The sequence below is a fragment of the Falco biarmicus genome, chromosome 9, assembly GCF_023638135.1.
Source record: "Falco biarmicus isolate bFalBia1 chromosome 9, bFalBia1.pri, whole genome shotgun sequence".
Classification (NCBI taxonomy): domain Eukaryota; kingdom Metazoa; phylum Chordata; class Aves; order Falconiformes; family Falconidae; genus Falco; species Falco biarmicus.
In genome coordinates, this window is record NC_079296.1 from 48072624 (window position 1) to 48084954 (window position 12331).

General features: G+C 39.3%; 1 protein-coding gene across 26 annotated transcripts in view; it reads left to right on the forward strand.

Annotated features, from left to right (window-relative positions):
- KCNMA1 (potassium calcium-activated channel subfamily M alpha 1) overlaps positions 1-12331 on the forward strand; it is a 505618-nt gene that overhangs the window by 444755 nt on the left and 48532 nt on the right. For all 26 annotated transcript variants that reach the window (XM_056351515.1, XM_056351517.1, XM_056351514.1 and 23 more), the window contains 3 exons: positions 1016-1139; positions 4052-4276; positions 7798-7990. In XM_056351515.1, the coding sequence (XP_056207490.1) occupies positions 1016-1139; positions 4052-4276; positions 7798-7990 (542 nt within the window). The remainder of the gene's footprint in view (positions 1-1015; positions 1140-4051; positions 4277-7797; positions 7991-12331) is intronic.

Genomic DNA, 12331 nt, shown 5'->3' on the forward strand with positions numbered 1-12331 from the left:
ATGTTACAATTCTGCATCATGATATTTCAAGTGTTCATGACAAAAAGCTAAAGACTGTACTTTTGCCAGACAACGCTCTGTTCCCTCCTTGAATTTAAGATATTAGGGTCAGTTTACCCTGTGCCTTGTAAACACGGTCCTTCTTCTAATGCTGTTGTATAGAGCAATCACTTAGGGGTGCGTCTGGGAGTGTTGGAGTCACTTAGTACTAGCTTAATGTCTGATGTAAATGAAAGGACTGGATGTGTCTGCCCTTAGATATAACTAAATAGCTGGAGAGCAAGTTTATAAAAATGTCTTTCCTTTGCTTCTCCTTTGAGGCTTAAAATCTTGTTGTAAAAGCAGTTAGAAGGTTATCACAGGTAGAGTTGCCACAGAAAATGGACATTGTTGTTTGGTATTGAAATCATGTATTCCAGATGTGGGCATTTGTTAGTCAGTCGACTCTAAAATGACATACTGTTGAATCTTTAAAGGGCTTCAGTTTGGGAAAGCAAAATATGATTGGGCAAATTGCTAAAATATTTAAAGTGCAGCCTGTTAAAGCTTTTACTGCGAAGAGCATCATGTCAGAAGTTGTATGTGGTAAAAGCAAGTAATTGGCTTTCCATACTTATGCCAGTCAGCCAGCATGGGGCTCTGTTCCTATCCCTTCTACTTCATTGCAGATGCTAACAGTAACGTTGATATTTATTTTGAGGGGTGGGACAGGAAAGAAAAAAAAAAAAACAAACAAACTTTTAGGGATGTGATGATGTCAGAAAGCCCTGTTTGACATGGTTATTTGTGTAGAAAGAGTACAGAAAATCTTTGAAAACGCACCCAAAATTGAAAAATTGACTTTTTTTTCTTTTCAGCTTTTGTTTAAAAGTGCTCGCATTGAAAGCATGTTCAAGTGTAAATACATTTCATTTTTTCACTTTTATCCCTCTTTGTATGCAGCTCTTGGGATATCTTTCCATTCATAATTCATAATATTTTCCACTTATGTTGTCCTCAACTTGTTTTTCCCCAGGCACGACCCCTTGCTAATTCCTGGCAACGAGCAGATTGACAATATGGATGCCAATGTGAAAAAATATGACTCTACAGGGATGTTTCATTGGTGTCCAGCCAAGGACATTGAAAAAGTCATTTTGGTAGGTATTGATGATAAGTTGTGTTTGAAAAGGTTGGTTGAGCTGTAGAACTGATGTGTAATGGATTAATAAATTAATCGCTACTATCATTAAATCCAGCATATTGAAATCAGAAACACATCGTGGTGTAATTGAAACTAGCATTTTGGTTAAAGAATTATGATTATGTAAATCTGTATGCCAAGTGCAACGATAAAAATTGGTCCAAGATAGAGAATTTCTTTTTCATAAGTTGAAATGCGCATATGTGGTTTAAATCTTTAGAGAATTATGATTGGAAATATTTAAATGTTTACATACCCCATTTATGTTTTTACAGAAGGCAGTAATGATTCTAATGCAGGCAAGTGTTGCTTTGCATTCTCTTATTTATTGATGTGAATTTTGCTCTATTAGAACTCCTCCCAATTTCCTGCATTCCAAGATGCCCAAATAGGCCACAGTAAGATGTTGCAGCAAGCGTAGTCTAGGTTTGTTTCATTTGTTTAACTGGGGAAACCATCAAACTGACTCAAGTCAGTAAAAATAATTAGAAGACCTATCAAGGTCTGTTTTGCTCGGTGAAAGTTTGTGCCACTTGTGTTCGTGTACTTATGCCTATGAGTAACAAGTAACTAACTCTGGATCTCCTATGCAAAAGTGATGATACTTGAAATGAAATCCCTGGTGGATCTTCACTTTGTCACACTTCATAAAGCGTTTCCTGAGCTCGCTTTCTTAGATTTTCCTGCGCTGTGGTGTGGTATAACCAGTGATGGTGACAGCCCTGGTTTATTCTAGAAGTCAGGGGTTAAAAGCTTGCCTCCACTTCTCCTCAGGGGCTCCTGTAATAACCGTGGCATTGCCTGGAATTGAAATATCAGTGTTTAAACAGCCAGGCAAGTAAATTCCAAATTCTGGAGACTGATCTGTGAGACAGAGTTTGGTGGAACAGCTTTAAATAGTATGCATTTTTATGAACCCAGCAGGCAAGGAGAGGCAGCCCTGCTGTACAGTACTTTATAATCGACAGAGATAGAAATCTTTCCTCATGCTCTAAACACATTTTAGCCAACAACCTTTACAGTTTGTCCCACTTTGAAAAGTGTTTCTTGCAAAATGGCACCGTGGAGTGCATTATTTATCACCTCTTGGTGATGCCATGCCAATTTTCCCCCTACTAGCCCCTGTGTCTGCAAGTCTGGCCAGGTTCTTTCAGCTCTGTGCATCACCATCAATAAAGACGCTGCCAACAAAATGCTTCCCTGCACCTTTTGAAACTCACAGTCCACAATTTACGTCTGCATTCATATCCATGCAAATTTAATACTGTCCTTAGAGAGCACACAAGTACAAATTAGTACATAATTTGAAGATGATGGGATTTCCCAGGTTGTCAATTCAATACTTGATGATGCCTCAGCCAGAAAATAATTCATTTTTCTGACCAAGGTCTGTTTTGGCTCTGTGAGAGTCCTCCAGCAGTAACAGGCAGTAAGAACTTTTTTTTTGACTTGCAGTCAAATTTCTGTGGCTACATACAGTTCTATGACTACAGAGTGACATCGTTTTACGTAATTTTTTTCAAGACTTGGTCTCTGTCCTGTAAAGTCTGAGTATTCCGGACCCATAGGCAGAGGCATGGGACAACTTACATGCTTGAGCATTCACTTATGTCTTCTGCTGTTCGAAGGGCCAAGAGCACTCTCTTGGTAGAGTTGTGTAAAAACCAGTGTAATTGCCCTAGAGAAAACTCATGTATTTTTCAACTGATGAGAAAACGTCCAGGGTTCCTGTTCGCTTTATATAGTGAACACCTCTGCTGCATATTCCAATCTGTATTGCACCTTGTCATGCTTCCATAATTTAGAAGAAGGACATAACCTATGGATAAGCGAGAAGAAAAAATTGCAGTTCACCATTGTCTTAGTTTTATTCATGGTCAAAACATCTCTGTAACAATCCTGAGTGTACAACTTCTTGGCAATATGATTTAAGTGGATCTGCAGCTACTTGCTGGAGTGCAGCTAAGACTGGCTCCAGAAATGAGGGTCATTTTTTTCCTAATGGCTTTATTTAATCATATTGGTGTTTGAGTTGCTTGCTCAACTGACATTACCACTGATGAAATTAGTGCAAAGATTTATTCTTGTCACTGAGACAAGAAGATAATTCTGATCATCATTCAAGTGTTCTCCATGAGGGTTTTTTTTCCCTTTATCTGTTGAACAAGTCAGGAAGTGCAGAAGGCCTGAAAAATTAGTATTAGTCGTCTTGCCCACCCAGTTTTTGTTACTGAGAGAAGCTCTGTGGAGTGCTGTGGGCAGCCATTGTAAAGCAGAGCAGTGCAAAGCGTTCTTCAATTGCTTCTCAGGGTGGTAGCAGCTTGTCCTAAAATAAGAACCCTGACTCTAAGAGAATATGGTCCTCAGTTCACAAGGTACATGTAATACCGCCAAGCCCTACTAAGACCATTGGGCGCTCACGTTTTCCATTCCAAATTGATGCTGAAAAGACCCCACCAGTGAGTATTCAGCTAAGGTGTCGTTTTGCATCTCTTTTCTATAATCCTTCTAATGACTAAACATGTAGTAGGTCAAAATCTGTTCTTAGCTAAACCCATAGTACTTTGATTGTAACCAGAGTCTTAATCCACATATATAGAAACACATATAGGACCAGAATTCAGTCCAGTACAATGTCTTCCTGAACATCGAAGGACTTGCAAACAAGAACGAAATTTTCTTCCGCTGAGCAAGTTTAATAAATGATAACTAAGGGTAAAATGAACAGCTATTATCAAACCGCTTCTTTGTGCATGAAAACAATATTGAGAGTTGTGTTTTTCCTGGTTTAAAACTCAATATATGATTTAAGCTTCCCTTTGTTTCATTTTTCCCTTGTCTTTTTGTTTTGTTTTGTTTTTTCTTTAGACTCGAAGTGAAGCAGCGATGACAGTTTTAAGTGGGCATGTAGTCGTTTGCATATTTGGGGATGTTAAATCTGCTTTGATTGGATTAAGAAATTTAGTGATGCCATTACGAGCCAGCAACTTTCACTACCATGAACTCAAGCACATTGTGTTTGTGGGTTCACTTGAATACCTGAGAAGGGAATGGGAGACACTGCATAACTTCCCCAAGGTTTCAATCTTGCCTGTAAGTCCAAAGCCATATTATTGATACTTTGTTATTTAGGACACCAACTGGACAGATTCGTATTGACTTTGATCTTAGGCTTTTTTACTTTTGTCTACTTGTAGGCCTGAGGACTTAGATTTTCCCTTTACTGTGTCTATGAAAACAGAGCCCTTTGAGACCTTATTAGAAGATATTTGCTGCACTGTTCGGTTCCTCATCATCCTCATTGGATGAATTTCAGCTGCTATCAAATGTATTAGCTGTGTTATGTATCGAACATTCGCTGTAGTGCTCTGCATGTAAGCTGGCTTTGATGTTGTGATTTCTCTGACAGAATGACAGTAGTTATTTATTACGTTATTTAGGTATTTATGCCCTCAAAACCTCTGAAAAAAATTAGTTACCCTTTCTACATAATAGCCCTTTATAGTCATAAAACCTTCCTGTAGGCTGGCCTACTCTAGAAGGGGCATTGCCGTAGCGCTTCAGTTCAGCGTCCTGCCATACATGTGTGTGGAAGTGCGGCAAAACCTTGACCCTTTTGAAAGCTCGTATTGATTTTAGTAGGGACAACCACTAAACCCACAATCCAGAGATTCCTTTCTCTCCTATGTATTGTTATCATTCGCTCATATGCATGCTCAAAGTGTGGGAACACGACAAACAAGTGAAGCCCTTCAAACTGGTGATCTTGGATGGTTATAGCTATAAATGACCCGCAAAGGTGTAGGCAGGAGGGCCAGAAGGCCTCAGGGTGAGTATAGAAGAGAATGCTATGTACGTTACAGAGTAAAGTTAGTTTGGATGTTTTCATCAGACTGAAAACTTAACAATTTACCAGTACTTAATAATAACATTTCAGCAGTTAAAAATAAATAAATCGGTGATGGATATAACTTAGGCTGAATAATTGGGAAAATAGTTGTAGAACGGGAAGGCTGCCTTCACTTTTTGATTAATTCAGGCTGTAGGTCGGTCTTAGTGTAAATGCAGTTTTAGTGTTAGCCATTGGCTTTTCTCTGTTAATTGATACAACAGATGGTGTCACAAGATTCTCTGCTGTCACAAAAAGGGTGTCAGTATCAGATCTGGTCACCGTCCTCCTCTTCCTGCCAATTCATTTTAATTCCAGTCACTGTGAAGGCTAAAGACTAAGGAATAAGAATTAAATTAATAAATATGTTTAATAGTAGGGCAAAATCGAATCCAGCTACTACTTCCAAGCTATCCAGTATATAATGCATATCCATTACAATGATTTGTATTTGTAAAGTTTTAATTCTAAATTCTGAAGAAGCATTGAGGAAATGTACACCATCTTTACATTCCCAATCAGTTTGCACCCAAATTACCAAATATTTTAGGTATTTATGCCCGCAAAACCTTTGAAAAAAATTAGCTACTCTTTCTACGTAATAGCCCTCTATAGTCGTAAAACCTTCCTGTAGGCTGGCCTACTCTAGAAGGGGCATTGCCGTAGCACTTCAGTTCAGCGTCCTGCCATACCTGTGTGTGGAAGTGCGGCAAAACCTTGACCCTTTTGAAAGCTCGTATTGATTTTAGTAGGGACAACCACTAAACCCACAATCCAGAGGTCCTTTGGTAGTCCATAACTACCAAAAAGTAGTTATGGACTAATTTCAACTTAAACAGCTTAAATAGTTGATGCTCCTTTAAAAATACAGAATATGTAAAGGAATTGTATCTTACACGATGATCAAGAGTGCTGAGCAGACCACACAGATTTCATGGCTTTTTCTTTTCTTATCTTCCTCAGCCTATGTGGTTCAAAACGATGATATAAAGTTTAAAATGTCAGCATTATTCTGATATAATTAATTTAAAATTCTACTGATCTTTCTGAGATCATACTGGTAGGAATGATGTGTTACAGGGAAGCCACTCAAACTCGTTTCTTACTTCTTTGTGCTTTGGTTCACGAGGTAAAATTTGCTGCTGATATCTAATGGGGATGTGGTTACAGCTGAATATAAAAACATTTGTTCTGGTTTAGTAAAAAAAAAAAAGGTGGAAATTTCATTTAAAGTCTGTATTAAAAGAGGCATTTAAGCTGCTGACTAAACGCTCAAAAAGTAGGCAAATGCCAATTTTAAATATCCTCAGGCAGCCTTAATTCTGTCCCTTTGCATAAAATCATTAAGAGTAAGCCTTTAATTAATTACATGATTGTATATTATTTTTCCCCACAGAAATCCTGCTTCACTTGGTGCACAGTACAGACACAAAGGGCAGAATTAAAGTGGTAGTAATAATAATATCCTAACTTTTAAGTACTTTATGAGTAAACCATATCTGTTTGATATAGACTGTTTCCCACAAGGTTTCATGCCTCAGGTTATTGAAAGTAACGTGGAATGGTCAGGCTGGTATCTGAAACTAGATGGCAATCACTGAATAAGAATTGAGCTCTGCCTTCACTTTCTGCATTTTAAATTCACTTTTGCACTGAATATTCTCAGTGGAGTTCAGGAGACGTTCACCATGAGTGAACAGGAGATGGAAGACTAGGGTCTTGACTTGGTTTTATGAAAGTTGCTGTGTGACAAGGGGACAGCTTAGTCTCCTCATCATCATTAGGGTCTTTGGGTACCAAACCATGTGAGGCAGCAGAGCAGAATCTAGTTTCCATGCAAAAATCTTTTTTTTTTTTTCCTGGACCTTGCAGCCCCTGTGACATAGGCTTAGTATTTTGTAACTAGAGATGTGGACTGTTGCATGTGAAAGGCAAGTGTTATCTTTAAACAAAGCATAAGGGGTTAAATGTCATGTCTTAGTTGTGTTAACTAAGGAAAAAAAAACACAGACTGCCACAGTATTTCATTTTAATTATTGCATTCCCTGATTGAGAATTGTGGCAGTAGGGAAGTGGCACGAGTTGTGCCCAGTAAGATAGTCTTGTTTCTGTTTCAAAGGGTTTAAGCACACAGCTTTGAAGATCAGTTTGTTTTCCTTCTAGAAGCACCAAAAGCATGCATTGGAAAGGATTAACCTTTTTTGTGTATGGCTTCAGGTAGAAAAAAAATAGCTTTATCTTGATTACCTTTCAAATGTGTAGGACACATAATGCTTTCCTGTTTAAATTGCTATTCTTTTGCCCAAGACCATTGTGGCTCGGTAGTAGATAAATAGACATTTTAAACACACCCCTTGTTATATTCGGAGAGCCAGAGGTTGCCACATGATAGCAACTTAAATCAAGACAATTTCAAGTCACCGATGAGATGTAGAATGCTGGCATTATTCCTGTTTCTTGTTTGTTAGTAATAGCTTGACTCAGTATTGAGACTGAACCTAAAATGCTGCCATCAGCACCAACTACCCTTTAGATTAGCACACATCTCCTATTCCCTGGCACATAGTTAGACCAGCCTAATGTCAGAGCATAAAAAAGATAGTTGTTAAATAATTTCCCAAAGCTCCTTCTCAATCTTTAATTTGTTTTTCTTTTTTTTTCCTTTCCTGCCCCCCCTCTTTTTTTTTTTCCTTTTTTTTTTTTTTTTTTTTTCTCTGTGCCGAAGGGTACGCCATTAAGTCGGGCTGATTTAAGGGCTGTCAACATCAACCTCTGCGACATGTGCGTTATCCTGTCAGCCAATCAGAATAATATTGATGATGCTTCGCTGCAGGACAAGGAATGCATCTTGGCGTCACTCAACATCAAATCTATGCAGTTTGATGACAGCATTGGGGTCTTGCAGGCTAATTCCCAAGGTAAGGACTGCCCTATAATACTTCTCTGCAGTGCCTACAGGGGACAGGACCTGGCAGGAAGAATATCCCTCACTCAGTAATTCAAAGAGCCCTACATCAGCTTGCTTGACAGTTAAACCTGCTGATTGGTTTGATGGCTTTTAAAGGGACAGTCATGTAGTTTCTCTGCTACATCACAAAGCACGTCTTGTAGAGGAAAAATGAATGAATGTGAAATTGGCATTTAAAAAAAAAAATTGTGAAAAAATATATCAAATTATTGCTTTTTCACCCTGCCCTGCTCTGTGGCTTTCTTACTGGGGCAGTTGCTCCTATGTAGCTGAACCTAACTCATACTCAGAATACCTGAAGCATCTGTCTAACAAGATTTCTTTTTTTATGTAAAGCACATTGCAATTGCAGAGAAAAAGGGATGAGTTATGCAAGCCAAAAAATAAAAAGAACAAGGATTTTAAATTGTCTTTACAGTTCCTGTGCCTTCTTGCTCAAAAAGCCACACAGAATTAACTCAGAGCTGATTTCTTCCCATGGTTTGGCATGTACTTGTCCCGTTTAAGGACATTGAGCAAAATCCTTCACTCTTTCCTGCAAGTAGGGGACTGATTCATAGGTAGCCAAAGGCTATTTTACACCAACTGTGTCTGTGCAAAGCAGCTGCAAAGCAGTCATAAGCACCCTGGCAAAGACCATCAGTGTAAAAACAATCATCTTACCATCCCTGAAGGGTCTTGCAGCTTATGCAGCTGAAGTTCTACCTTTGATAAACCTATTAAGTGCTGCAGTAAATATTCCCTCTGGATCTAGCCCTGCTATAAATGTAGGTGTAGAAAGGATAGTGCTGTGGTCTGCAATTTCCCTGTGAGCCTGACCTAGAGATAGTTTTCCCTCAAGGACTGTGAGAACTAAGATTAGGTTCAGTTTTTGCTCTTTACTATTTCTAATCAGGAAATAGGAATTATGAGCCAAAAATCAGAGGCAGCCGTGTAACTTCTTGAACGTGGAAAATTCTTTCTTAGAATCAGCAATAAAACTGTGGAATTTAATACTAGAATTAAGTTGTACCAGGAAACTAAAAGTTTGAAATTTTCAAAGTCAGGTTGGATAGTCCTCTGGATAACAAGTTGATTTAGAGAAGAGGAAGAAGGAACTGTTTTTTTCAATCCCTTGAGTGTTTGAAGTTTTAAATCCGTGGCCTGGAACCAATACAACCCAAAATATTTTAGGGTTCTTCCCTTAAAAATTTATGAGGCTGACTTGCTCATGCTATGATAACTTATAGGGAACTCATTGTCAAGTGGAAGACAGGCATGGAGGTTCTTGTTTTGTTGATTTAGACCTGGCATTTAAAATTTTACATCTCCAAACCAAATGTGTGATTTTGCTACCAGTCTATGGGCTGTTCTTTGGTGGCGCTCTCTCAGTCTCCTGTCACACAGGTAATTAAAACCATCAAGAAATCTGTTTGCCTCACCCGTTTCCTCCCTTCCTTCTTGTTCTTGAGCATGGGCAGTCTGAGAGAATATCCTTCTTCTGCCTTTGCACAGAGATTAGTAGTATTTCCATCACTTGGCTGCTATATTTTACCTCTGGGAGCACACTGGATCTTAGACTGGATTAAGTGTCTTGTACACCACAGGAACACCTGTCATTTTTTAGTCTCCATCCTTGGAGGTGTTCAATACCTGACTGCATAAAGCCCTGAAGAACGTGATCTGACCTCATAGCTGGTCCTGCTTTGAGCACCAAGTCAGACTGGAGACCCTCTGATGTCCCTTCCAGCCTCAATTGTTCAGTGCTTCTGCAATATCCAGGCTGGTGCTATAGCACAACCCCCATAGGTCAGGACATCCCGACTGGGTCCGTGGTCCAAGTCCCTTCAGCCCTGTTCGGTGTTGCTGATGCAGAGAAGCAGAGACACAATAGGTTAGCACATACGTACAAATTACAAATCCTGGCCATTTCTTCAGGTAAATATCAGTATCAGTCTGCATGTAAAAAAGGCAAAAAAAAAAAAAAAAAAGGTGTGACTCTTTCTGTAGCTTTTCTGGGAAACAGGGTGTAACGTGGGGCAGGCAACAACCAGCAGCCTATTTTAGTTGGGAGCACTGACTAGGGAGGAGTTCTTCTAAAACCAGTTGCTTCAGAAAATAATTATCTTCCAAGTAAATTCTCTGCTTATGGTATCCACAACCAAACTGGTTGCATTGCCTTCAGTACAGTATATTTTCTTGAAGGACCTTGAATACAATGGTTAGACTGTCAGAAACAATTAGATCAGTAGACAGCACAAACTTTACTGGAAATTATATCCAATGTGACATTTTTGTCTATGAAATGCAGCTTTAACGTACGGTGGACACAACTATCATGACAACTATATAAACCATTGATTCAACTTTTGCTGGTCAACAAGCAGCACACTAGAACCACCTCACAGCTCCATACCAACAATTAAGTACCTTTATTTACAGAGCAACTTGGCATTTTACTTTTGTTTAAACATTTTTGACTTAGTTGACGTACTTATCCTTAACACATTAGCTGGTACAAGCCTTAAGTATAGCCAGTCTGAATTTTTTCTAGATCTGAATGTATGAAATTGAATGAAGACATTCCTCACCAATGCCATTCTTTGACAGAGTGTTCTGGGCTGTTCTTTTGTGTGACTTCTATTACTGGTCATAGGGAAGACTGACATTAGAAAACCTGAGTGTGTGGAAGAATGTTAATTGACCTGTGACAGAGTGTTGAAAAAAGAAGAAACGAAACAAAACAAAACATGTGGACAACCTGAGAAACGTATGGGCTAAGCTGTGAGAATTTTGGTGAGGGAATTAACAGCATAATCCTACCCCTGCTATTCTGAGTAATAAGCTAGTATAATTCTGTAGTCAGCAGTGGAATCTCATGCAAAAGCCTGATGTATATTTTATGTTTTATGCCTCTGAAAAGGAAAAAAAAATACAGTAATTTAACTTATAGGTTATCAAATGCACAAGGATCTTTCCTGGTTTTATCTGTGGTTATTTCACTTCAGTGTCAGACAAAAGATGGCACCAGTGCAAGAAGTGTGCCATAAAAAGCAGGATGCAAATTTATATAATGTTCAGCTAAGCCATAATCCTTGGCTAGTGCTGAGGTACTGGGCCGTATTTATATCTCCTCCGTTCTAAGTTGTTAGCAGAAAAAGAACCCACAAATTTTGGGATTTCATTCCCTTTCCCCCAGAGCCTCACCCTCACCACCTGGTTCAATACCAAGGTTGCTTCCAGTCCTAGGCATATGAACATTCATCACTAGCAGCCAACCAACCTTCTGTATCCATCCAGACGTGCCCTTTCCAACCAGGGACACAGCATTGTGCCGACTGAACCCAGGAGTAATCCAAGAGGAAAAGTGTTGTGGAAGGAACAGGAGGGTGGACCTGTGACAGCAAGGCTTCTTGACAGGGAAAGTTCTGTAAATAGGGCTGCTAATTCCCAATGAAGGTAACTGCCGAAAGAAAGTCTATGGAATTAATCTGGTTTATATCAGCAAAGGATTTGCTCCTTACTGGTTCAAGATGAACTTAGTACACACACACAGCCATTCTCATGCAGGAGCAAAGACTTGCTAGTGTCTTCTTGTAGTGTTACAATATTCCTGGGCTTTTGGACTGGGTAGCATTAATTATCTGGACCTTCCTTAAGTAGTGTGAGAACACTTTTGTCTTCTGATCTGCCTGCCTTGAGTCCTAACTGATCCTGCCAGAACTGCATCTTAACCAATCAGAGTGCTCTGCCTTGACCTGAAGAAGAAAAAAAATATTTCATAGTTCAAAGGCACAGAAAAAAACCCAAAAAACCTACTATATCATGGACCAGAGCTACAAAGGACCCTGGAGTACCCAGAGCAGATGAAAGTTAACTAAGTTGTCAAATCTATATTCATCATCAGCTGTCTAGAAACATATGACCAAACGCATGACTACAGAGAACTGTGAATGGAAACAAGATGCCTTCCATAGAAGGAAAAGCTTACTAACTGTTCTGGAAGGAATTGTTAGTCTCCTTTCCATAAAATGTGTAAGTCTACTGGAAAAGAACAAGAAACTCTTTCAAATCAGACCCGTGTCCAAAGCTCTCATGTTGAAAGCATTCTCATGGCTGTCTGCACTGGGCGTTTCAAAGCTGACCAGGCAACCCTTAGGCTCACTAGAGGTTAGGGGTGCAGTCGCTGATGTCCTGAAATGAGCTTTTGGAAGTCATCAGGGCAGTTTGTTGCCTTTGGGAGACCTAGATTCCAAGGACAGAAAGACCAAAGCGTATCCAACTGAAGTTGCAGAGAGCTATCATTTTCATT